The sequence below is a fragment of the Cryptotermes secundus genome, unplaced genomic scaffold, assembly GCF_002891405.2.
Source record: "Cryptotermes secundus unplaced genomic scaffold, Csec_1.0 scaffold443, whole genome shotgun sequence".
NCBI classification, from domain to species: domain Eukaryota; kingdom Metazoa; phylum Arthropoda; class Insecta; order Blattodea; family Kalotermitidae; genus Cryptotermes; species Cryptotermes secundus.
Window position 1 is genome coordinate 468,046 of NW_019731576.1, and position 27,366 is coordinate 495,411.

Consider the following 27,366-nt stretch of genomic DNA (forward strand, 5'->3'; position numbering starts at 1 on the left):
CTTGGAGAAGAGTACAAGTTATGAAGCTCCTCATTATGCAATTTTCTCGAATCTATTCAGGAGACTAGCAAACATGATAATACCCGTTGTGGAAAAAATGCCTCCTACTATAATTGTAGAACATGAGGGAGTAAGTCACGTAATCTAAGTCATTTTCAATGAAAGCGCAGGCAGGAAATGTCATAAGCCGGGCCATATCGCCCAGAACTGCCACACAACAGCCCACTGGAGATTAAGATCAAACGGGAAGCGGTTTATCACCACCCCATCCTGAGCAAAGACGGCGACATCGCCTGGAGTATAATCTCACAAACGGGGCAAGCGAGACACACTGCCTTTGGTGCCCAGGCACAACACGTACAATAGATCACAGATTCTTCGACTGCTCCACAGCCGCAACCTTCTAGGGGAATCTGACCAAGACGCTCCACGACCTACTGGACCCTCACCCACTGCAGAAGCATATACTGCACGCATACCCCACCTTAGATACCACACCCCAACAACTTGTATCCGTGAAGCGCTTCGTTTCACTTAAGTTTTTTAATCTTTGACAGTTGGTAGGATTCCCTGGACGAGGGATCAGCTCAACGCAAGGTCGCTTCCTACACAGGACAATACAAATAAAGAATAAACGCATACAAACGTCCATGCTTTGAGTGGGATTCAACCCCACGGTGCCAGCATTACAGCGGGTAAAGACCGCGCCAACGCTGTGATTGGCTACAGTCCTTGAGGAACAATTAAATCATATCTTCCCCTCCAGCACTAACAGGTATTACATTCCTTCACTTCTTCTTGCCGTATGACAGCAGGGACTGCTTCCGTAGGTCCATCCTTCATTACTATTTGTTCATTATTAATGCACAACTCACCGACGTATATAACATTCCTTAATTTATAGTATTATATTGTTATTATACAACCGTCAACACAACATAGAAGTGTTCAACAATCTGCCACAAAGTATTAAAAACTTGGGCAATGATACTAAAAAGTTTAAATCAGTGTTAAAGAATTATCTACATGCTCATTCCTTCTAATCTTTAGATGAATACTTCAATGTAAATAGAGAATGATGTAAAATTAAGTTATATTAATTTTTAAGCTAAAATTGCCTGTACTTATGTATGTAACCTTTTTATTTGTTCTGTATCCAAAGGTACTAACCTGCTTAGGATTTATAGAATGTAAATAAATTCAGTTCAATTCAATTCAACAATGTCGTAATAATCAATATTATTCTATTATCATTAGTTTTATTCGTGTTTACATTTGATACATATTTTGATCCAGTTGGATCATCATCAGGCAACTTCTCATGAAATTTACTATTCGTTATTGAAGTGTATTTCTATGTAATCTGTAACAAGAGTGGATATTTTAGTGGTTGTATGTGTTATTTTATTTTTCATTTCCTCTAACCTCGGTTTCTAATACTTATGTTGTATGTTGCATCTTGTTTTATGGAGGGGTGTCATGTCTTCTTGTAGTTAGTGGTTGTACACATTCTATGGCGCTCTTTGTAGCAATTACTACTTAATATCATGGCAGTTATGTTTCATAGGTTATGTGACATTCAAAGGACGGGAAGTTGAATATGTTTTAATAAGGGCAGTGGCTGGGGCATATTTGGGGGCGTATTTTTTATAATGTATATGTTTTTATTATGATTTAAAATATGGGTTATGTATATTTGTAAAGATGTCATTCATTTTCAATCTTTGTTTACTTAGATCATGTATGTGGAATTGTTCAAGTGTATTTAGCGATCGGATTTCTTCTCGATGTGTAGTATTTCTAATATCTGCTCGATTGTGTCATGTGTGTATCATGTCTCGAGTGTATGTTGGACGTATTTTGAGTTCTGCTAATTTATTTTATGATCTGGATATGGTCTTTATATTGGATTTTAAATGTACGTCCAGTTTGTTCGACATATTTGAGTGGGAATTGGTCGCATTTTAATTCGTATAACCCAATTAGATTATATGTGTCTATTGTTATCTCTCTCCATTTAGATGATTTCGTATTTTATTAGTCGTTTTGAATATTATTATTATATTATTGTTCTTGAATAGTTTTTGGTTCTTCTTTATTGGGGAACATTTAAATTTCGTGTATCTTGCGAGTAATTTGTAAGAAATTCGTACTGATGTTTTGGGTGTATTAATTATTGATGGTAATAATTTTTAATATTTCTCTATATATCTAAATCTCTGTGTAAAAGAAATCGCTATTAATTTCATTAGTTCGATCGCAGATCTTGGAACACGAAGGTGGAGCGTGAACTGCAGGTGATATTAAATTGAAAGTGAGGGAGTATTTATAAAGCTATGACATCCTTCGGTTATTGACTGAGCTATTACATACAATTTAACACACACACACACATATATACATAGTACTCTGACACACATTCTAGTACATAACTTGTGTCTAGTTTCCTCAGACCCGCACTAGCGCGTAGTTATTTCCAAACCTCCTTACCTGTAATAGAGTCCCGTTTCCCCTCCCGCCTCATTGGACACGGCACAGTAAATCGTTGTCTGCGCTCCTTGCTCTGGGGTCTTGATGAAGTACACCAGTACATTTTCGAAGAGCCACTGAGCTCCCGAGAAGAACGAGTGGCTGGCATAGCGCGCCGCCTCTGTGGCCACGACACCAGGATGGACCGCGTACGTGGTGACTCCCATACCTGAGAAAAACAGAGGGGCTATTTGATCCCCACATCTCAGATATTTTGACTGCCATGCTGACAGATTAGATCGAATAGATGATTTTGACTAAGTCACTGGACTCAGTAGTAAGCTGAATGGTCTACTGACCGACCGACCAACAACCTCGGTCAATATCACCTGGAAGCTCAATGTCCCTAACATAAAACTCTCAGCGTCATATCACCGAAATGTTTCTTTTTGGATTCGTACTCATCCCTGTATCATCATCACTCACTCATGGAGCTGAGCCCTTCTTGAAGAGCTGCCAATTCTGCAGCTACTCAAGAATCTCCCAACATATTATGCAACCCGAAGGTTCATTGCCGTGTTAACAAGAGGCCTCCACTGGTTCCTATCATGAGCCAGATCAATCTAATCCATATCCAATTTCTTATCTCTAAGATCCATTTTAATATTGTCCACCCACCTACGCCTTGGTCTTTCCAGTGGTCTCTTTCCTTCCGGCTTTCCTACCAATATCTTATATGCATTCCTCTTCTCCCCATTCGTTCTACATGCCCTACCCATCTCATCCTCCTTGATGTATCGTCATCATTCTTTTATTTATTTCAAAATAACTAAGCTCGTGTTTGCCTCCTCGGGGTAGAGTGACAGGACACCCAGTTAATATACTCGTATCTAATAGGACTCTGGTCTCCAATATGCTTTAGGGCTATATTCTGGTATGTGGCACCACGGAGTACAGTAGAGGTTTATCCAGTTTCAGAGAAGGGTATTACTCTCATATTCAGGGTCAAACTTTAAGTTGAAGAAGTAAGTGGCAAGCAAGGGCCGCACCCTAGCTCAAGCGGTTAGTTGCTGGCTTCCCACCGCAGCGGCCCGGATTCGATCCCGGTTCTTGTCAAGTGGGATTTGTGGTGGACAAAGTGGCCCTGGGACGGGTTTTCTCCGAGTACTTCGGTTTCCCTTGCCAATTTTCATTCCACCAATTTCTCCATCATCCTAATCACCCGAGGAATGCTACAATAGGCCAATCAGTGGCCGCCGTACCGAGTGGACCCCGGTTGGAGTCCACCCCCCACTACGCGAATTAAAAAAAAAGTGGCAAGCAGATTGAGTGGATCTGTTTGCTGCTTGATTCCTCTGAAATATCGGTAAACTCCTATCGAACTACTGTACACGGTGCTGCATTCCAGAGCACAGTGCTCTGAGTTTCAACCTCATTGCTGTTTATCTGTTGTACCTGTGTCTGAACATGAGGTACTACTCGAACGGTATTGGTTAAGAAGGAGCATCCATAGAACCCTGAGAGAAACCTGCCTAGGAGGCAGTTTGTCCATCATAAGACTCATATGGACCCTCCTGCATTTGAACGCGGAACTCCATGAGTGAAACCGGCGTTTAATAGGCTGAGAGTTGTCACAGGTAAGAGAATATACTTCACGAAAGCACAGATGGGCCGGGGTAGTACAGTCGGTATAGCGACTGCTTATGGGCTGGACAGCCGAAGGGACGGGAGTTCAAGTCCCTGTATTGTCAAGAATTTTCTGTTCTCCACACGGTCCAGACCGGCTCTGGGGTCCTCCCAACCTCCTATCAAATGGTTACCTAGGATTCTTTCCCCGGGGAGTTAATATGACCACTCACCTCCAGCTAGTGCCGAGGTCAAGAAAATATGGATCTATACATTCACTCCCCCATACGCTTTCATGGCATAGTGTTTAATTAATTAAGCACAGGAACAAATAACTTTATCTTTACAGATGAGTCAAATAAATTGCAATTTAATTTGTGAATGCTGATGTCGAATCTGTTAAACAAGATAAAATGGTTTAACTTTGTTACCCTTGAGTCTTCTGGCGAGCTCCACACTGAACAGAACGTTGGCCAGCTTGGATTCGGAATAAGCGTCAAAGGCACTGTATTTCCGCCTCTCCCAGTGCAGGTCATTGAGACAGATCCCTTCCGCTGAACAGAAACAAACCATCACATTTTCAATTTCACTTTAACAGACGCACATGCCCCTGCATATCCGTTGCAACTTCGAGAAATAACCTGTTCGCGTATTTATTACAGTCGATAATACAAATTTATTAGACATTTCCGTCTATGTATAAAAAAGTAATGTACCTTTGAGAGGAAAGCCTTGAAATTATGCAATTGAATGTTACGAGAGCAACGAACTTTATAGCGTATACAGGTTGTATAAACATACGTTATGTAGCTGGTCACTAACGAGCGATAAATCTTTGGTTTCAGTGCAACATGTCTGTTCTGTGAGTTCTAATGTGGACGGCTGTGGACTCATAAATTGTAGTGCAATACATAAGCATATCGCTCAAGATTGAATCTGTACGTGTTATTAGTGGCAGATAGCGTTAAAGGTCGGAGACGACGTATCATTCAATAACATGGAGGACTGCAAAGGAATATGGGAGAATTCAGGTCAGATGAATAGTACGAAACCTTATGTAACAAACGATACCTCTGACTGAATTCTCTGCAAATTCTACGCTACTTTCCTCACATAGTTAACACTATGTTGCTTCTGCATAAGATGTTTCTCTTTCTCCTCTCGAGCTTCTCACGCCATTTTGCGACAGAACGGGATGCGAACTACTGTATCACCTACCGCTGGCATTATCTGTTGCTAAGTTACCTCGCTTACGGTTGCTGTTGGTTCGATGATCCCAATTATCACAATATTTACATCTTTCAATAGTAAACACTCCACCCTACCGTAGGTCTCTCACACACCCAGTTCAGTACAGTCAGTCGAGATCCTGTTATCCCATTTTGCCCGCTGGCTGCACTGGTAGTTTCGTGCCATCTTACTTGAAGGAAGAATCAGCACACTGAGGGGCGAACCCAGGTATCTAGACTCCATGGCTATGACTCGGAAGATGGATCATCATTGTCTCCAGACACTCTTCTTGGCCTTGCTTTTCTGCCGGTGTTACTTTATCTAGTTCTGTGTCCAGAATATTCAAAAGACCCTTCCCAAACTACCCCGAAACTCTCAACCACTCGATGCAAAATATCTCCGAGTATCAGCTAGGTCACAGCAAAGGGGCCGCGCCATAGCTCAAGCGGTTAGTCGCAGACTTCCCACTGCAGCGGCCCGGGTTCGATCCCGGGACTGGTCAAGTGAGATTTGTGGTGGGGCGAGTTTTCTCCGAGTACTTCGGTTTCCTTTGCCAATCTTCATTCCACCAAATTCCCCATCATCATAATCACCCGGGGCAGGCTACAACAGGCCAATCAGTGGCCGCCGTGCCGAGTGGACCCAGTTGGACTCCACCCCCCACTCAACTAAGCGAATTAAAAAAATTACGTCACAGAAAGAGAGGAAAGGATGACAAAAAAAAACACTCCGTGGCGTACAGCCCGCAAGCGAGCTATATCGACCGAGCGACCGCCGCTTGTCGGCGAAGTTAGTGCCAACTTTTGCGGATAGAGGTTGTCGCGTGCTCAGAGGAACGGATTCCCACGGCCGTTAATCTCGGGTTTCTAGACCGGAGCCAATATTTCTTTGAAATAACTCCTCAATTATCCTCACGTGGCTGATGGGACCCTGTTCCAGAGCCACTATTTCTCAGAAAATCTGGTAGCGCCGGGAATAGAACCCGGGTCCTCTAGATCTCTAGCCAGGAAATCTGACCACTAGGCCACACAGTCTGTCAAGAAGGTATGACGAAAATTGTGAAAGGAAAGGGGTTGGGGGAGTACAGGGAAGGATTAACTTCTTTCCGTATGTGTTGACCCTTGGAAGTCTTCCCCTGCTTCCCTGTTATCACATTGGCTAATCCAACCACGTTTGTGTTTGTAACAGTGAACGAAGCTCAGAGATGCTTTGCTGCGTCTGTACATACCTTCACATTCCAGAAACATGTTTACTGCGCGTATGCGCTAAGCCTGTCCTTTTCCGCCAACATACCAATTGCTCTTCCTGTTTGTGTACTCTGTAATTAGAATGTTCCTGTTTTCTGAATAGAGGTGAAAGGAAGGGGGTTTATGCATATTTTTCTGCATGTGCATGCCATGACTGGAGGCACACATGCACACAAGCGAGCTTTCGCGAGCCACTGGTGCATTCACTCGACCTCTTCTCTACGAACCGTGCAGGAAATTGTATTGAGCTGGTGCCAAGAATTTACGTGGCACGAGCAGAGCGAATGGTTATGCAACCAGAGCAGCAAACATTGCCTCGTCTAAGGGGAGAACTATTATCAGGTATACAAAATTCTTATATTGTGATGGAATTTCGAACGGTCACATTTACTACGTTTCAGCGGTTTAAAAATGGCGCCAAAATATAGGTCACGTGGAGGTCTACAGGAGGCTGCAAATGTTAGGAAGAGACGTTAAAAAACAGAACAAATAAAGCAAAGTTTTATGTCTAAAGAATCCAGAAATAAACGGCAAGGAAGTTAAAATTAGTATTGAGTTAAAATCTTAAATAGGTCTGGTACTTTTGAAAAGGTGCACTTCACTAGCCCTTGGGAAAGAGTTATATGGAATATAAGAATAGAGCAGCAGACAATATAGGATATTAGGAACTGAGGCGGAATAGACCATAATTTGTAAGATACATGTTGAAAATTTGTAGTAATTAGAAAACACACTAAATTGAAGGAGCTGCAGAATACCGGCCGAAATAAACTGATAACATATGCGGAATAGAAATGATGACGTTTCAGGAACAAGGAAAGGAATAACTGAAACACAAAATTAATTAGCTTAAAGCAGGATGGAAAAACTCTTAAATACGTGCATGGGTAACCTGAATAATTCTCTCTACATATATTCTAAGAATTAGATTCACAAAAGTTTATAATGTTAAACTGAGTACTGATTATCATAATATTCTAAAAAGTTAAAATATTGCTTCAATCAGGCATCAAATACACATGGGGTGAGCGGTGTTAGGTAAAGTGAAATGGGACCAGCAAATCCATCCGTATATCAGACTAATTTCTATGGGTTTGACATTGCTACTAAAATGATAGAAAGGCGTAAATAAATATATATAGCCGAAGTCACTGAAAGAAGATGTACAACATGACGCGATCTCATTCTGTAATGTATTCTTATTTGAAGCAAGGGGCATCTGACCGGTCAGTGGAAATGTTCTATTGTTCAAGGACGTCTGTTTATAAAGCTAGGGATTAGACTGACTTTTTTGGATTCTTTGTTCACAGTTCCGGCTTCATGTCAGAAGAAACTGTTTGGAATTATTAGGGTAGGTTCTGACATGACAGATGGAATAAATTTAGGGCTGCAGATGGTACCGGATAATGGGAGCACAATGAGAGAAGGAACCTGCTATTTATATACTTCAAGAAACTTAATATAGGGCAGTAATATTGTACGACGTGCCGGTCACGGTAGCCGAGCGGTCTAGGGTATGTACTGTCTTCGCTCGCTAGGAAGCCGGGATCGTGGGTTCGGATCTCACTCAGGGCATGGATGTTTGTGTGCGTTTTTCTGTGTTTGTGTACAGGTAGAGGCCTCGCGACGAGCTGATCACCCGCCCAAGGGGTCCTACCGTATGTGTAAGATCTAGAAAAACCGAAGTGAACGGAGTTCATGGGGGTTGGCCTAGGCCCACTGGGGCTATAGTGCCAAGGAAAAAAGAATTGTACGACGTAGACTTACTCGAATTTGGCATACTAATGAGGCTAATTGGGCGAATTAGGGCGTGTTTAGATGAATCCTACTTAAATCAATGTAGGTAAATATTTTTCAGCTCCATTTCATTTTCACAATTGTGAGAAGAAAGACGATCATTTATCGTCATTTTATTGACCCTTCGCTTCAAGTTATATCAATACGGACGCTCAAGGCAGCCGTGAGGATTTAGGAATTGAATGTCTGCTAATGATCTGTAAAGTAGAAATCTACTAGAATCAACAAGGAATATCTGTCTAAATATAAAAGAAGGGAAAGCATGCATACGTCTATATTTCGTCACCAGACTTCAGGGAAATATTAATCTGAGCGGAAGGATATTTTGAAGGTGCGGTAAGGGAAGTGCAGGGGAACCACCGAAACAAATGGAGAGATATTCGCGATTAAATACGAGTAAAACGCATAATATTTTCGGGGACTTCTGGCCACCATTCAGTTCGGACCATATATCGAGATATATCAGGTATAATCATACAGGTACCTGTTTCATTACATTGGTGCCATTCTGTCTCTGGCCTTCAGAATGTAAACACAGATGAAGAATGTACAGGAACAAAGTGATGTTAGAGTACATGAATTGAGATGACTATGTTTCTGGGTTTTGACAATCGTTTAATATTGAAAAAAAAAGAACCTAACATTTCGGAAAGTGGTTACGTTTCAGAAACGCTCTGCCCTTTGCGGAAAATTAGGCGATAGGAAAAGGCCAGATGCTAGGAAATCCCAAGTGCAACACACCATTGTCAAACCAAATTAGAATATATGAATATTTGAGGATATTGAAGATCCTGCTAGCGAATACGCACCTAAACAGTTCTTATAAGAGGAGACAGTGACGATCCTAGCGGGAGCGGAGCGAATGATGCGGGGCAACAGAAGACAAGTAAACAGGAAGTGACCTAGATGGTTCACACCGATGTGCATCTCAAAGCCATTCTTCGTGTAGGCTTTGGGAGAGTAACACACACCTGCGGAATGAATATGACAAAGTTATTTCAGTACTTGATGAAATATATTCGTAAATTCTAATGGAAGGAGAGAAGAAAAGTGTATTCCACTACAGGGAACAAAACAGTTAATAGTAGAGAGAATTTACCGACTACACAACACGTGTTGTGTAGTCGGTAAATTCACTCTACTGTTGATTAAACACACAACAGGATGCAAGAAACGATTAAAACAAAACAGTTACTTTGCACATGCTCTCTCTGCCAGTTTGCTACACTTCTGACTTCCAAGTCTGCCTGTCTGTCTGTGGACCTGCCTGCCTACCTACCTATCTAATCTATAATATGTATGTGTGTATATATATATATATGCAGTAAGGCAAATAAACTTATATTAGTTACAAAATTTTGTAGGATGAATTCGAAACCCCAGGAAATATCCTTTGGATTTAGTAGAAATTAATTTTTGAAGATAGTTGTGAGAGATGGTACACTTTAGAGCAAACTAAACGCGATAAACAGTAAGCGTGAAACAGAAAATGGGCGTAACATGACAAGAAGTTAAAGGAAGAAATAATCCCTCGCCTACTTTCCTCTCAGGCGACACTAGCCCCACAGAAAACGACACACCCGACAATTCTTCGTTGCAGCGGGAAAATGTTTACCGAGCAGATGACTAGCATCGATAAGATGATACACAGACTCATAGAATCTCTTTGATATGACACGAATCGCGTGGAAAACTGCTCGTGCAACAATTCGTCTCTTGTCGCTATTATTTGTTGTCGCGGGAACGTGTTTGCAGAGCCGTTGTTTGGCAACGTTAAGGGATATACATACAGACACAGACTGGCGCGAGGGATTTATGAAGCAAGCCATTGAGTAGGGCTTAATTGTCATGATATAAACACCAAATTTCATAAAGGTTAGTTCAGACTTTCAGACAGACACACATACAGCAAGCTGATCTAATGAAAATATTCTTACTTGTGTGTGTATATATNGCCTCCCTAATATATCTCGAGTGTTACCTCTACATCAACTTATTCGGTTACTTAACCTATGGAAATGCTAGAGTACAGAGCTGGGACGTGGAACTCCGAAAGAGCCAGTTGCTTAGCGACGATATGATAGAAAAGGGAGGGCGAGATGATTAGGAAAATAACTACTTTACCGGCATTGTTGACCAGAATGTTAATGGCGCGCTCAGTCCGCAGGAGGTGCTGGGCGCACTGCCGTACTGAGGCCAGCGAGGCCAGGTCAAGTGACACTACTACGACGTGACCTGCTCCTTCCACATCCTCTGTGTCACGTCGGATGTGGTTAGCAGCTTCTTCGGCCTTATTCAGGTCCCGACATGCGATGATGACCCGAGCACCTGCCGTTGGGAGCAGGCAAGAGGAACAAGTCTCATTTGCGCAGAAAAGAATGGGAACCTGTACTCAGTTCGAAATATACGGCTTCTCGAATTATAATTCCTCATTCCTTACAGATCTTTAGTGCATAAATACTGAAATTAATGAAGGTGAATATTTCAGAACCCTAAAATGTACAATTAAACCTGAGAACAATTCAATTTAAGAGGATGTAACTTCCTTTGCAATTGATCAGTAGTTGAGTTACTGCATCGAAACAGTAGGTAGACATTTATCGGAGCTTTAGTTTTGTGCCTAGGTTTCGGGTAACTGAACATTTTGGGGCCCCGCACATCAAATGGGTCCTCACCTCGATAGATGTTAGCTACTTCTGGCCGGACTGTCAACAACAAGAATAAGAAATTCTGAATTAATTTGAAAGCAAATATATTGATGCCTAAACTTCGGATCTTCCTTGCCTCACCCCCCAATGACGAATGTTTCATCTTATGAATCGTGAACTGGGAATGAAGTGGTCAGGACATATTTTAAAGGCGCGTCCTCATTACTCGTGCTCGTGCTCGCCAGGCTTCGGCGCGTGCGGATCGGTATATTTACTCGTAGTGTGTATAGGCTGTAGTCGTATTTTAATTTATTGGCTATAGTTTTTAAATTAAAGATTTTAAATTTGCTTGTCTCGTGACTTGTCATATCGTCCACATTACTCGCGATCATAGCGAGTCGCATGAGCACGAGTAATGTGGACGCGCCTTAAGATACAATACCAGAATATGTCTGGAACATCTGAGGAGAACCAGGAAAATCTTATGGGAAAGAGCTGGTCTCCGAGCCACCTTCCAAATACGAAATGGGACTCCTAACCACTCTAAAACGACAAGTTTCTCACCTCGGCGCACAAAGTCGAGTGCCGTGAACTTCCCGATGCCGCAGTTGGCGCCAGTGATGATGGCCACCTTGCCGTCCAGCCGCGTCGAACTCTCACAGCGTCGGTACGAGAACATATCTCTATAACAGGAAATAAAGAAATAAGATACATGCAGAGCGCCATCTCAACTAGCATTTGACGTACTTCCACTACCTTCAGCATTGGTATCAATATAGTGTGATATGGAGGCCGTTTCTAGGAAACAACTCAATGTAAAACACGTTTCCATGGAAGTGGATTCTCGGAGACCAACTCAGGTACCACAAAGTTTTCCATGTAAAAGAACATTCAACGAACACTTCTTAGGATACGAGAGACTATAGAAGCGACCATTCAAATAAAAACGCCTTCAATCCCGTATGCAGGCGGACTCAGATAACACCACCGAGGACCTGCGAGTAGTTGGACTCGGACCTGAAAATGACTACGCTGGCGAGGCCCAGCAGCAATTGTAAACTACAGACACATCTTCTCGTCAGAGAGGATGTTAGAAGGGAATATCACTGCAAGTGTTAAGTTGAAAAAAAATACTGGTCGTGAGTCTCAAGGGTCCTGTCGCTAAGGCGAACTGATTTGCGGTAAACCGTCAGTTGTAAAGTAACCCTAAATCTGAACTCTGAACGCATTCATTCGTCATTCTGAATTGACAGGTGAAGCAGAAGTGAGTGATTCCTAGATCAGAGCCGCGTCAGTCACAGCAGCAGACAGTCGTAGTCCAGGCAGAATGGAGCGAGTCTTAGGCAGCCATTTCTTGTGAACTGCTGTAATTGGTTGTGATTAAGAGAGACTGTACAAGAAGGTGTCAATAAATCCAATCACCATCAACAACCCATTCTTATTGGTCATGGAACCCCGGACACCTGATAGTAGTTTGATCGAGGAACTACACATCACTTAGGAATGTAGTTCATTTATCATAGCGTCCGAATATCAATTTCCACGTCCCATGCTGTCATTCTTAACCCTTAGTTCTCTGAAATATTATTGGTATTTTGGGCCGCTAGAATTCTGAGATGACGTGTTCGAATATATCTTTGGGACTGTCTATATGCGTGTGAGGTTCTTGAATGGTATGTTGTTCTGCGTAGGCAGCGGTTCTGATCCAGTGGATCCTACGAAATGTGTAAGAACTGACAATTCGATAGTAGTCATATCCCGACATATTATCTGTATAAATTCAAATGCAAGTATATCGCATTCATCGCCCAAGTAGACTGTGTGTGACAGGGACTGGGGCATATTTCGGTCTTACAAGACCATCATCAGGAGGTATACTTTACAAAAAGAAAACATTAGAATTCATGTAGATCCTAAAGGCTTCTGTCGATGGATCATAGCACTCAGTATTACTGGGTTTGATTGAGGTTAGCTCTTGCTGAAGGGCCTAACAGGGTGTCTCCCCCCTCACATGAAGGAAACAGATCCAATTTCCGAAAAGTTATGTTTTTCGTGTAAGATTTGAGGTTTACACGGCGGTGACTATGAAGAAAACTGTGTTCTAGGATGTGGGGCCGTGTATAAATTGTGTTAACCGACGTTTCGGAGGAACATATCGCCTCCAACTTCAGGGTAAAAGACAAGAAGAAATCCGCGAGCGAACCAGCACAGCAGGTGCAACAGAATACCGGATGATGGACAAAGTCCGAAAACCTAGTAATCCTGAGGATTATAATTCATGTGTGTGAAATCTTAAACATTTAAGTATCTGGGATGGAAGCCCCCTTAACATGAGACGTATGTTCCAAATTGGTGATTTAAATTCTGTGGTTATAAAGAAATTGACCGAAGACACGGAGTACGCTCATTTTTAGAGCGAATCTTGGGAGACCAAGAGACTGAAATGTATTAGATTACATTCAATAGGTCTGGTATTCTTCACACCTCTCGGCGAATATAAAATGAAGCTGTTCTACCAAATCATTATTTAGTCACAATTCATGACTATTTTCCCCGTGGTATTCAACGCTATACGCCTCTACCAAAAGACATGGATCAATAAATTACCTAAGGTTCTTTGTTAGTCAATTTAGTTGGTTCTGCAGTAAAGACTGTACCTGAACCTATGTACTCCTCATGTAGGTATCATAGCTGAACACGTCTAGAGGACTCTATTTTAAAGCAGGAAGCAATGTCTTGTCTCTCGCTATTGTTTTCTTATTTATCTATAGTTTACCTGTCGACATGTTCAGTAGCTCATGTTACATAGCGTCGGAAAATGGGATAATTTGCGAAATACGAAGAATTTGGAAGAAATCGGTAACGACCTAATTTGAGGTACTGTTGCGCAATTTGTCTACAGATACCGGAGAAACCCATAAAAATCCTCTGGACAGCCCGCGTTCCGGTCGAGATTCGAAACAGGTATCGTGAAATAGAAGTCCGAAGCGTTACCGTTTGAGCCAGGTTGTCCACTTTCTCATTCAAATGCCTCATATCTTCTCTGAAATAGATACAGCTCATTTAAACAAGACAAAAATCGGTCGAGAGGCCTCGTAATGCTACTTCGATCGTTTCTTCGTCTCTCCATGTCCACTGGTTCTCAAAATGGCTGTAACGACAATCTTCAGAAGCTCCTGTGGCGACGTAAAATTATGTGAGTAGAGGCTCTCTTCGCTCTCTTCTGACAATGTTGACTAAACCGTTTCGTGATGACCTGAGGCTACATTAATATCTTGACTTTCGAAGGGGGCAACCAGTCAGGCAACCTTCAGAGAAACATTTGTAGGTCAATCCACTTACCGGTACTCGGAGATACGTGCCAGAAGCAGAGGAGGACTTCTCTAAACCTTGAACTGTTACCTGCTATGCATCATTTTCATTATACAACTTTCATTATTAAGTAACTGGTATTATGCCGCAGTGGTTTGGGGATGCACGAGGTGTATACGGGAAAAGGCCTAATGACATTTTTTGACATACCAGTGTTGAGAGCAAATTAAGACAAGAAAATGCTATGCAGAGTGTTAATTCTGTGTCTGTTATATTAGAACGTTACTTATGTGCTGTATTAGTTTCTGGGTCGTAACGCCGTATACTTTTGAAGGAGCCCAATTTTTTTTTAGTAACTTGGACGTCTTATGCTTCGGTAATGAAGATGGAGAACCAAATTTTCTCCGAAACGTGGGGCCCTTTCGGAACTAAAATAATTTACAACTCACAAGACGGTATTCTTCATAGTCACCACCTTAAGGACCTTAGATCCAACACTTCCTCGTCCTACCAACCACTGACCTGTACTGCCAGTCACACGCAGTCCTCTGGCTTAATTTCTGCACTACAAATGGTACTTCCAACAAAACGTAGCATTGGGAGGGTGTTCTTAGCGAGATTCACATTATGTAAAGTGAATTCCATAAATAGCTAAGTAGAGGGCCAAATTTAGAGTTGTGGAAGCCCCGGGCCAAAAATTTTACTACTCATAGGGAAAATTGGGTCCATTGCCTAACACGTATGCTGTAGTTAAAGCCTCTCAACAAAAGTACAAATATATTTGTGAAATAATCCGTAAAACTAACACAAGAACAAACAAACAAACAAACAAACAATCTCACTTACTCCATGGAACTTAATTCTACTTCTCTCAGATACTAAAGATATTCCCAAAAATTTATGATATCCGAAAGTTCATTACCGTATTTATAAGTACCCTTGACCCTGAGCCAGACGAATCCAGTTCATAGCACCCCATACTATGTACTTGCCCAAGATTGATCGTAATATTATCCTCCACCTACGTCTAGGTCTTCCTGGTGGTCTCCTTCCGTCTGTGTTTCCCACCAAATGCATTTCTCTTATCTTCCATTCGTGTTTCGTAGATCTGATAAATGTATGGATATCTCTTCAAGTATAGAATTTGCCACAGAAGCAGTAAACTTTCCTTATGAAGAAACCGGAAGTAGTAAACTTTCCTTATGAAGAAATCGGAAGTAATATGAAGTTGTTACCTGAAAGCGACAAGAAACTAACCATATCCAAAAGAATCACATGGGTTGTACCATTTGTCAGCAAGCCACATGAATGTGCTCAGAAAGTTGTCCGAGTAACCCTCAGAAAGAGGAGGCACGCGCGAGCTCATGACCGCCTGTTGGTATGCACGTATTTCCTGGGCCAGAGGGGATGAGGTGAGGTTAAATAATGCGGGGGGGGGGAGATTTTCGGTTCATATCAGCCCAATACTATTCTGCTTTATATCAGACACATAACCTCTTCCTCAAACACAAAATATTCTGTCGTCATTCATTCTGTTATAATGGAATCCTCATTGAAAATGGTCGCTCATTTTGATCACGATCGATATTATCAGTGCTAAAGCAATACTGGGGCCTGTCACGGTAGCCGAGCGGTCTAAGGCGTGCACTGTCTTCGCTCGCTCGGAAGCCGGGATCGTGGGTTCGAATCCCACTCAGGGCATGGATGTTTGTGTGCGTTTTTCTGTGTTTGTCTACAGGTAGAGGCCTTGCGACTAGCTGATCACTCGCCCAAGGAGTCCTACCGTATGTGTAAGATCTAGTAAACAGAAGTGAAACGGAGGGTTTCATGGAGGTAGGCCTAGGCCCAAATTGGGGCTGTAGCGCCATAGAAAAAAAAAAGCAATACTGGATAGAAACGTCCACTAAACTTGCAACAGAAATACCTAGAAACATATCTGAAATGTGTTTTACCTTCCTTCTCTTAAATAAGGACACTGATGAATTCTTTGCTTATCCGTTGCATTTCTTCCTCATTCCACGTACCGACAACAGTTGCACACAACCAGTTGCGAGGAGCAGTGCCTCTTGATTGCAGCGGTTTATCTGCAACTAAACCGGTTCATTGGCGTTACGTCCTTTCATTTTCTCGATGGCAGTTTGATAATTTTACAGCTGAATTCTGAGACCTCCACTTGGAATTATGCGCTTAGGTGGTTTTGAATTAAACAGTAAGAGGAATGTTTAGTAAAACTATTTCATCCTGTCTATACTGCTACTTTCTAGTCACCATTTTTGGGCTTCATGAAATGTTCACTAGGTTTGTATAGCATTTAAATTCCTTTAAGTACTTTTACAAATCTTTAACAGTTTTAAATTTATCGTTCATTGTGACTTAATGACTCCTCATTTCAGATAGGCTAGTCCATGTTGTTATTAAGAGAAAAAAATCGGGTAATTTCGCAGTTTTGATAAATTAATTTGCTAAGCAACGTGCAATTATATTCTTTCTTTTTATTTTACACTTTATATGTTAATGTTCGTACATAGAGGAAAGGTGTATTCTTGTAAAACATTTGACTTACAATCATCTGCGACTGAAATACTCAAATTAAACGGATAATTTCCCATTTGTTACTAATACCGATTTACTTCATGCAGATCTTTCCGAATTTTCAAAATTACCTTCACGTTTGAAATACTGTCACATGTATGAGTGACTATAGAAGGGGTTTTGGAGTGGAGATTGGATTTATTGATCACTTTGACACAGGATTCGTGTCTACGCTTAATTATATTCTTAATATTAAAATTTTCAATCCTCTTTCACTAGTCATTTTCCCGGTAACGGATCTTAACAACGGAGATTCTTCAACTGCATCTATGAAGGCTTCTCTTCACAGACTCCCGTACAACTGGCTAACTTCTATAACTGTCTCAGTCAAAACACCTTGGCACGGACAGCGTAGAGAACACCGTTCATTATTGTACTCGTATTCATTCGTTTCCTTGTGAACGTTTTTATTTGCGAAGGCGTTACCCAGTAATGGCTGCATATACTAGCTTACTAAGAATCTGTTACCAAGACGCGAATGTTGACTCGTTCGTTTCGATGTCGTTAACCGGCAACGGGTTTGTACTCTAACCGTCTAGTGCGTTAAGGCCCTTTGCGTTGGGCTCCACTCCTTCTAACCGTCCTTCTCCGGCAGTCCTCTGAAGAGCCCTTTGGTTGCTGGTTGCATCTGCTCCTCTAGCCGTTCCTTCTCACCTGTTGTTACTTCGAGTTGGCAGGTTGCTGCTGCGTCCTTCCTATCCAGCTCTGTTTCCCTTTTTGTTGTTCTGATGGATAATAGTTTGCGGGGTATGGGTTATCGGAGTGCTGGGCGCCAGTAAGCTTACTGTAACGGCTTACATTTCGGGGAAAAAGGGGGGGGGTGAACTGGAAACTACAGGTGCTAGGTACCGCGTTCTCACTGCAGCGATGAGATTCGGTCTCAGGGGAATACGGGCCTCGCGTCAGCGGGAAAGAGAAGATTGTTTTAGGTAGGCACTAACACACTGTTTAATTAGCCGATCTTGCTATACACGTACATGTAACAGCACTTGTTGCACTTCCTTAAAACACCTGGAAATCTCTCCAACGTTGGCGACCGGATCCCTGGCTAGTTAGTTAGCGGCTGTTACTTTTAGCACAACCCCTAGAATTGCACTTTCACTTATACTTTTTGCACAAAGAAAATTTCACGTTAAATTTAGAAGAGTTATCCAGAGATTGTTCCTGCAAACACTTAAACATAATTTCGGCTGTACACTTGGAGGGTTGTTCAGAGACTCCTCTCGCAGACTGGCCCTGCTTCGAAACAAGAAATCTTCGCGGCTTCAGCTCCGCCTCCAAGTTACTACCCTAATTTCTGCTGATTGGAACAATTCGAATTTAGGGAGTTAACCATAATTCTCACTGCTCCAATCACATAACTTTAATTTGGGACTTTGGACCTTAAAGTCCTAANCTGGTCTTTGTAGCAGTGAAGCAGGCCCTATTCTTGAAACCAAGAATCGGGCTAAATCACCCTTGAGTGTTCCTTGCTACATCTTGTGTATAATTACTCTAAAAAGAAATATTGATTACAAATAAAGCTGGCGGTGTCAGTGGTACGGCTACAGTACGCTACAGTATTTATCCGTTTCAATTGTTGCAATATAAATGCAGTGTGAGCCTTGATAAGTGAGTACTCATGAGAAGGCTCTTCTATGAATTTATTAACAGAAAATTACTCACACTTTTAACTTTGTAACTTCGCTTTTATAGCATACACAAAACGGTAGAGATCAGTGTCAGAAAGAGATAAGAATAAAAGAATAGAAGCTACTCTTACAAAGAGGAAGGACAATGGCTGAAGTGTCACAAAAATTACCTCTTTTTTGTTATTACTTCCTGCATGTTTTGACTTCATGATGATATTTTACGGTCAAATCATAAAGAATACAAAGATTTTAAATATAGATTTCTGCGGCCGTTTATGTTATGACTTACAAGTAGGAAGAAACAGAATATAATCATAGAAAAAAAATTAAGAAGAAAAAGGATAGAAAAACTGAAGATGTTCTACACCGCAAATGACATGAGAACGATTACAGAAGATGAAAATAGTTATGCCCCAGTAGCATGCTCAATCATGGCAATAACACCTGTAACTAACGTAAGAACCTTATATTAAAGAATCTGTAATGTTTGACCTGTTGAGCAGGAAACTGGGGAGATGAGGAAGTAGAATGATTGGCTGGGCTACGGGTCGTAATAGGGGTGGAGGGCAGCTGCAAGACCTCTCTTTTCCATAACGTCCCGAGTGGCTCTGGGGTTCACCTAGACCCTTAAGCAACGGGTTCTGCGGGCCTTTTCTTCGGGAGTAAAGCGACAGGGACGTGAAGTTAACCATTCACATCCCTCCGGTCACTTGGAGTGTGTTTTGTGGTGTGACGCTTGTGTTTTGCTTTCAGTAAACAAGGGACTTCTTTTATTAAGAATCTTATATAAAGCAGGATGGAAGGTGTACTAGTGAAATTAAATCCAGGATTGCCATGGCAAAAGCTGCATTTAGCAAGAAGAAGAATGTTTTTACCAGCAAATTGGACTTAAATTTGATGAAGAAACTAGTGAAATGCTACATTTGGAGCATAGCTCTGTATGGGGCTGAAACATGGACACTTAGGGCAGTAGATCAGAAACACCTGGAAAGTTTCGAAATGTGGTGTTGGAGAAGAATGGAGAAGATCAGTTGGACCGATTATGTGAGAAATGAAGAAGTGTTAATTAGAGTCAGTGAGCAGAGGAATATCCTACATGAAATAAGAAAACGGAAGGCTAATTGGATTGGTCATGTTTTACGCAGAAACTGCCTTCTAAAAGAAGTTATCCAAGGAAAGATAGAGGGGCGGATAGAAGTGACAAGAAGACGTAAGAAGATGCTGGATGACCTTGGGGACAGAAGAGGATACTGTCATTTGAAGGAGAAAGCTCTAGATCGCATTAAATGGAGGAATTGTTTTGGAAGAGACTGTGGACCTGTCGTCTTGACAGATTACTGATGATGATGATAAAAGGCAGCAGTACGAGAGAAAAGGTTCTGGATTATTCACCTCCCCATGCCAGAGTATATGTTACTTTTGTCTCTCACACTCTCTTTACCACTTTCGCCCAAGATATTCGCCTTTGTTAGGTAACCGTGACACCTTACGTTGACTCCAGCGCCCCAGTTGCAATAGTTACCGGTCAATATGTCTAATACACCACGTCAACAGATTTAATGCGGTATCTATTCAGCCTCTTTGGTCTAGTGGTCAGAGTTCCTGGCTGCAGATCCAGAGGTCCGGATTCGATTCCCGGCGCTACCAAATTTTCTGAGAAATAGTGTGTCCGGAGAGGGGTCCACTCAGCCTCGTGAGGATAACTGAGGAGCTATTTCAAGGTAAAAATTGGCTCCGGTCTAGAAAACCGAAATTAACGTCCGTGGGGATCCGTTGTGCTGATCACGCGACACCCTCTATCGGCTATAGTTGGCACTAACTTCGTCGACAAGAGGCGGTCGCTTGGTCGGTATAGTTCGCTTGCGGACTAAAGCCACGGAGTTATTTCGTCAGTCGTTGATAAAGCAACGCCATTGAAAAACAGAGGGTCATTTCGTCCCGAATTGTTCTGAGATCCCACTGTATTTGCAGGGTTCGAGGGAAGTCACACAGAAGGTCGAGAGTGAAGCTTAAGTTGCCAACAGAAGTAAAACGTTGTGGATTCTTGAGGGAGTAAGTATGTAGCCCACCGTTCAACTGACTAATCGGTCTCTCCTCATAGTACCTTGCAGCGTGGGCTCTGAAGTTGATGGCACAAGAAGAGGTAACTACGAAGAGCAACTTATACCACTTCTCTCACATTTCTTTTTCAAGAAAAGCAAATTTTTAAAAGCAGGTAATTTCTTTAAATTCCAAAATTATATTCTTCTTATACTCATCCTCGCTTAAAAAATTTTTAAGTACTTATTGACACATTTTACTCCATCGTTCTCAGGAGTCCTGAGGACGATGGAGTAAAATTTTGAAGTTGTATCATAATTGTATAATACAAACCCTCCTAGGAAAAATATACCGAAATTTGACTGCTAGATGTTATAGTGAGTTTCTCACTTCCGTAAGTGACACATCATTGAGAAATATTTTGGAAAAGTTTGTAGAATAGTACAACTATTGTGCTTCTGGACAATATACATTGTCCTATTTTTATTTAAAACACAGCGTTTCGGAGACCGGATTCTGTCTCCATCTTCAGGCGGAACCTAATCAGTTGGGCCGAATGCCCTTCGTGTCCGTCCACCCACATGACGTGAAAATAGGAGTAGTTCATACTGTGATCATTCGAGCCGAGGCCATATGCAAGGAGCTTAAGGACTGCGACAAAGAAATGAAGATAGTAAGACATGGTCTGACGCTTAATGAATATCCAATATTCGTTGACTCCACACTAAAGATATCGAGAAGCAACCGTCCTTCCAGGGCAATGTCGTTATCTCACATGTTAAGGGTATCTCTGACAACTGGAAAAGGTTTCCATGTCAGAACCATTTTCAGAATTAACATACACTCCGTGGTACATTGATGGAAACTGGACCGGATAGACATGACCAGCAGACGAAGCAGTGTGTGTACAATATCCCATATGATTATGACGGTTGAAACAAGTAGAACTTTTGAAGTACGCATTAAGGGGCACAAATAACACCTGACACATTTTCTGTTTCCAAAATCAAAAGTAGACTAACATGCTTACGAAGAAAGTAAAAAAAAAAAAGTTGGAAAAAATGGAAGATCTTGCAGATCGAACCTAACGCTGTCTATGGGAAACACAAGCAATACTCATATGTCTCTGATAGTCCATCTGATATCCCTCCCATCTGGACTCAAATTATCACAGCAGAATTCAGAGACCTATATCTCCGTCCAGTGCAGATTGAGTGGGATACCATTCAGAGAATTTATGTCTATAGTGATGATATTCATTCTGATAGTAATCTGTTGCTAGGCCTCGTATTTGTGCAGTTTTTGAATGCTTTTAATGGCTCAGTTAACTTTAGCAGATGGTATATGCTCTGCTTGATTTATATACCCTCTATTGCGTTGGTGTACTGATCCGGAGACAGGGACTAGCTCTATCGGTTAGTCTCAGCTGAGAAAGTTCCACCTGGAGACGGAGACAGGGACTAGCTCTATCGGTTAGCCTCAGCTGAGGAAGTTCCACCTGGAGACGGAGACAGGGACTAGCTCTATCGGTTAGCCTCAGCTGAGGAATTTCCACTTGGAGACGGAGACAGGGACTAGCTCTATCCTTTAGCCGCAGCTGAGGAATTTCCACTTGGAGACGGAGACAGGGACTAGCTCTATCCTTTAGCCGCAGCTGAGGAATTTCCACTTGGAGACGGAGACACAAGCCAGTCTCCGAAACATTGTGTTTTAAATAAAAATAGGACGATGGACAACGTCGAGAAACACAACAGTTGCACGAGTGTACCAGAGTCATACACTTTCAGATCTTATTGATCTTTTGAAGTGTGGCGTGATCAGAAAGACTTCGCTTAGGTAACAACAACACACTTAGCACTGAATTCTCTGACGATCCGATTGCCTAGATGGTCCACAAGCCCCACATTCACATCAAACGTTTAAGCAAACTGCAATGAATATCAAGTGCGTATTCTGAGGTCATTGGGACATGTACGCAGTGTTGAAATATTAAACTGAAGTTTACGCAGCCACTAAAACCATAACACAGAAATGTTCCGTGTCTGGTTGTAGTTCTGTGTTGTAGCTTATAAACCTGTATGCAGCATTGAAATATTATAACACAAGATTATGGCAGCCACTGAAACCATAACACAGAAATGTTTCACATTCTGATTGTGACAGTATTTTGAACTCTGAATCTTAAGTCGGAGAGGAGCCGGAACAGGACTGAAACGGTTATTCTCACCAGTAATTGTCATAAAACGCAGATAATTTGTTCAGTATTTAATACTAGCCACAAGATGTTTAAAACATGTTTGAAAGAAACTCATTTCGTAGTATGTAACTGATAAGGTCACGCCATAGCTCAAGCGGTTAGTCGCTGGCTTCCCACCGCGGCGGCCCGGGTTCGGTCCCGGGTCTCGTCAAGTGGGATTTGTGGTGGACAAAGTAGCGCTGGGGCAGGTTTTCTCCGAGTACTTCTGTTTCCCCTGCCAATCTTCATTCCACCAATTGCTCCACAATCACCCTCACCTATCATCTGGGGCTGGCTGGGGCTCGTTCGAGAAAGTAACATTTAGTCTCCTTATCTGAGTATGACGAATGGTCAACTTTCTAAGAAAAGGAGTTCCTTTCATTGCAATACTCTGGAAAACATAGAAACAGTTACAGCATGAGGTTTTGGTGGATCCGGTGTTGACCTTAGAGCAATGCCGTGTTAATGGCTCGAATGTGTGAAACTTTTTTTCTTTTCTGTTGGGTGGAAAGAAGAAAGTAATATAAGCGAAAGATTGTCGATATTTCTTAATTCTTAAAAAAAATCGGAAGAGTCGAAATAGCTCAGTTGATGTAGCAACTAGGCTGAACAACCGAGGAAATGTGGTTCGATTTCCGGTAAGAAAATTTCATCTTCTCCTCTGGGTTGAGACCGACACGAGGGTGAACTGAGCTTCATATTCAGAGGGTACCAGGCGCCTTTTCCGTGGGTACAAAGCGGACATAGCACAAATATGCCCTCTGCCCTGAATCTAGTGCCGAGGTTAAGAATTCGAGGCGCTATACCTCCACTCCTCCGAAAAAGTTTATTGAGTGGTGTTTAAAAGCTTTGGTTGTAATATGGGCGAGTTATGTTTGTCATTCTAAGGCCATAGGCTTCACGACTCCTCTTGCAGTTTGTATTTCCGTGGCACGAGTACACGGTAGGACCGTTAGACTCTTCCGATTAAGAGAGTCAGCCATTTGCAGCAAGCTATAGGATGGTTGCACTGTAATATTTATATTATCTGTGTTCGTTCGCATCTTGGGACACTGGAATTGGCGAATTTTAAGTTAACTGTAATGTCGAGGAATTAGAATTTCGGGTATTCAGACCTCTTAAAAAAAGTAAAAAGTTAAAGCTATCCCTGTAACAGGCCGTGAAGGCCTATAGGGTTGTGAGACGTTGAGGGTCCCACATTATCTAGACAATCGGTTCAAAGATGGCGGTAAGGTTGTCAGCCTTACGCGCCGGCCGCGCTCCTAACTCAATGGAATTAATATTTTCAGAATTCAATTTCCTAACTTCTGACTTCCATCTTGATCACTGCTGTGTCTGCAGGATTTTGACGGGACTAATCTGGATAACTCTACACTGTATTCTAAACTTTTCGTTAAGAGTCTTTCTTTATTTATTCTAACCACGACGTTAGTAAAGTATAAACAAATCATGAAGTTACTCATTGTGTAATCTCTAATTCTAATTCCTGTTTCATGTGGTGGTGTGAGACATTGTCCTCTTGGAACTTCGGACACTGTTTGGCCTATTGCACCAGCCCCGGATTATAGATGAGTGTGGAGCAGTGGTTGGAATGAGAATTGGCTGGGGAAACTGAAGTACTGGGAGAAACCCTGCGCCAGTTCCACTTTGTCCACCACAAATCCCACATGACCTGACCTTGACTCGAACCAGGGCCGCCGCTCTGGAAAGCTTGTGTTTCTTCCTTCACCCCAGATGTAATAAGTCTCTGTTGGATCCAAAATATTTATTAGGAAGGATCAGATGGGCATGGCATCAGTACGAATGGGTAGAAAAATAATGCATATTGGATATGGGTGGGAAAGACGGAAGGGAAGAGACCACTAGGAAGACGAAGACGTAAGTGGGTAGATAATATTAAAATGGATCTTAGGGAGCTAGAATTGGGTGGTATGGACTAGATTGATCTGACTCAGGACAGGGACAAGAGGAGTGCTCTTGTGAACACGACAATGAACTTTAGGGCTCCCATGGAAGTTCCTTAGTAGCTGCACGTCTGACGGCTTCTCAAGAAGGGCTCAGCTCGGTGTAGTTACCATAGTTACCTATATAGTGACTAGGCTACAGGATGGACGACCGAGGAATCGGGGTTACTTTCGAAGGAGAGGTAAGATCTTGGGCTCAATGCGCTTCTATCCCTAGGTCCTTAGATGTCCCTTCTCCGGGAGAAAAGTAAGTAGGGGATGAGCTGACCTCCTCACTTTCATCTAAGGCGCGTCCACATTACTCGTGCCCGTGCTCGTGCTCGCCGGGCTTGTGCTCGTCGGGAGACTCGTCTGGCTTTTATTGTGCCCGTAAATCTTCGTCCACACTACTTCAGTTGCTCGCCAGGCTTCGGCGCGTGAGGATCCGTATATTTACTCGTAGTGTGTATAGGCTGAAGTCGTATTTTAATTTATTGGCTATAGTTTTTACATTAAAATTTAAAATTTGCTTGTATCGTGACTTGTCATATCGTCCACAATACTCGCGAGCATACCGAGTCACACGAGCACGAGTAAGGTGGACGCGCCTTAAGGCTCAAAACAAGAATATGTGTAGTTATGCCCCACTCTCCATACACCTCCATGGCATGATTCTTATTAAAGCACAAGGAGGACACTGCCTTATCGATCGCAATGGGCGCGCCGACTTAAGGCATGAAAATTCTTCTCCCGCTAGTGAGTTCGAATCTCATTCGAGGCATGGATGTCTGCATTTATTCTGTGTCTGTGTTGTCCTGTGAATAGAGGCTTTCCGACGGGCTGATTTCCCATCTAAAAAGTCCTACCGACTACGTGTAGGATTAAGAAACCGAAGAGCACTCAAGGCCCAGCAAAGGGCTGTACATATATAGATAGACAGATAGATAAGGCCGCGCCATAGCTCAAGCGGTTAGTCGCTGGCTTCCCACCGCGGCCCGGGTTCGATCCCTGGTCTGGTCAAGCGGGATTTTTGGTGGACAAAGTGGCGCTGGGGCGGGTTTTCTTCGAGTACTTCGGTTTCCCCTGTCAATCTTCATTCCACCAAATTCTCCATCATCATAATCACTCGGTGTAGGCTACAATAGGCCAATCAGTGCACGCCGTGCCGAGTGGACGCAGTTGGAATCCACCCCCCACTAAGTAAATAAAAAAATACCTTCTAACGTTCAAAGCATTTAATTCATTATAGAACAGCTCTCGTTTTCCAAGCTATTTTTTGGGAGGTTGGAATTTTTTCTTGGAATGCAGATTATCCGAAATGAGATATTCCGTAATTTTCAGCAGTCCCTTGGCGGAGAGTATCGGTAAGAAACTTGAAATCGGTCACGACCGCTTCCTCCCTATTCCTATCGATTTCACGGAACGCAGACGTGTTCTCATACTATGCGCGGATGGATAACTGCTGCAGTTGATACTGCGCAGGCATTGAATGACTTGCGATGTGTCCAGATACAAATTTACGTCATTCTCGAGCATCTTGGACAAGCGGTATCTTGCGGGTCGAACATTAGCCAGTATATGCACAAGCTTAAATGAGGATTTTAGTTAATTTCCTCAGCCACTCCAAGCGAATATCAACAGTAGCAAGTAAAACTCATGATCACTTTTAGTAATAACATTCTAGATTCATATTGGGTGTGGCGGATCACAGGCTATAGTGACAGAGGTTTGTTGCCAAATTATTCAGTACATACAGGCAAATGCCGTGAGGGCATCTCACAACGAACGCCTTCCAAATCCTTATCAGTTCGTCACTCATTCATCATCCTAAACTTCTGTGCTATATGTTGCTTAGTTAATGATAGTTGTCGCAGAATAAACCACAAAGAAATGAAAATCACTTTATTCAGTACCCGTTCCTGTTACCCAGTATAGTCCAGAGCCCATCGAATACACAGACAGACCTCGTGTGCAATGGCAACCTACACGGACTCTACTCGCGTCAAATGCACTTACCTTGTAAGTCCCTCAGTCAGAACTCGGAAACTGAAATGCTGAAATTTCACGTCTTATGTCCTCGACTGATTCAGTTTGTCTCTTCTTGCTGGTGTAAACAAATAAGTATTGTGCCCCTCAATCGCTGCAGTTCACGTAGAAAGTTTATCATTCTTACACATTATTGCTTCCCCTCCAACCCCATAACAGGTCACGGAAGTTGTTCCGAAAAAATATACACACTTCTGTATATACTGGAGAAAGTAAACAAATTTTCCTTTGACCCCAAGGTTTGTCATTACATAACAATGAGTCCTATAACTCGCCTGAGGGTCGTCAATTTCTCATGTCTACCCTAAACAGAACAAAAGAAAAGGGAAAGTTACCTAACTGGGAACAACTAGTAAAATGCATGTGTGTATGTATGTATGTACAGATATGTACAGGAAGCCGAGATTGCTCACTCGACATAGTGAATGGATACGAACCGGACGGACGGGGTTCTATCCTCAGCAGTGGTAAGAGATTTCTCAGTGCTTAGTGTGTCCAGACCGGTACTGGATCCAACACAGCTTCCTATCTAATGGGTATCGGGGATTC

The 27,366-nt window shown here is 42.3% G+C and overlaps 1 protein-coding gene across 3 annotated transcripts in view; it reads right to left on the reverse strand.

The window, feature by feature from the left end:
* LOC111867138 (retinol dehydrogenase 11) overlaps positions 1 to 26,874 on the reverse strand; it is a 29,427-nt gene extending 2,553 nt beyond the window's left edge. The window contains exons 1-6 of one of the 3 annotated variants that reach the window (XM_023856688.2): positions 26,788 to 26,874; positions 11,582 to 11,700; positions 10,494 to 10,697; positions 9,179 to 9,340; positions 4,527 to 4,649; positions 2,491 to 2,698 (exon numbers count right to left, since the gene is read on the reverse strand). In XM_023856688.2, the coding sequence (XP_023712456.1) occupies positions 2,491 to 2,698; positions 4,527 to 4,649; positions 9,179 to 9,340; positions 10,494 to 10,697; positions 11,582 to 11,696 (812 nt within the window). In that variant the 5' untranslated portion in view covers positions 11,697 to 11,700; positions 26,788 to 26,874. Of the gene's footprint in view, positions 1 to 2,490; positions 2,699 to 4,526; positions 4,650 to 9,178; positions 9,341 to 10,493; positions 10,698 to 11,581; positions 11,701 to 16,281; positions 16,364 to 26,787 lie in introns of those variants that run through there. The other 2 variants (XM_033752569.1, XM_033752570.1) reach the window with 2 other exon arrangements.
* Positions 26,875 to 27,366: the final 492 nt, after the last annotated feature.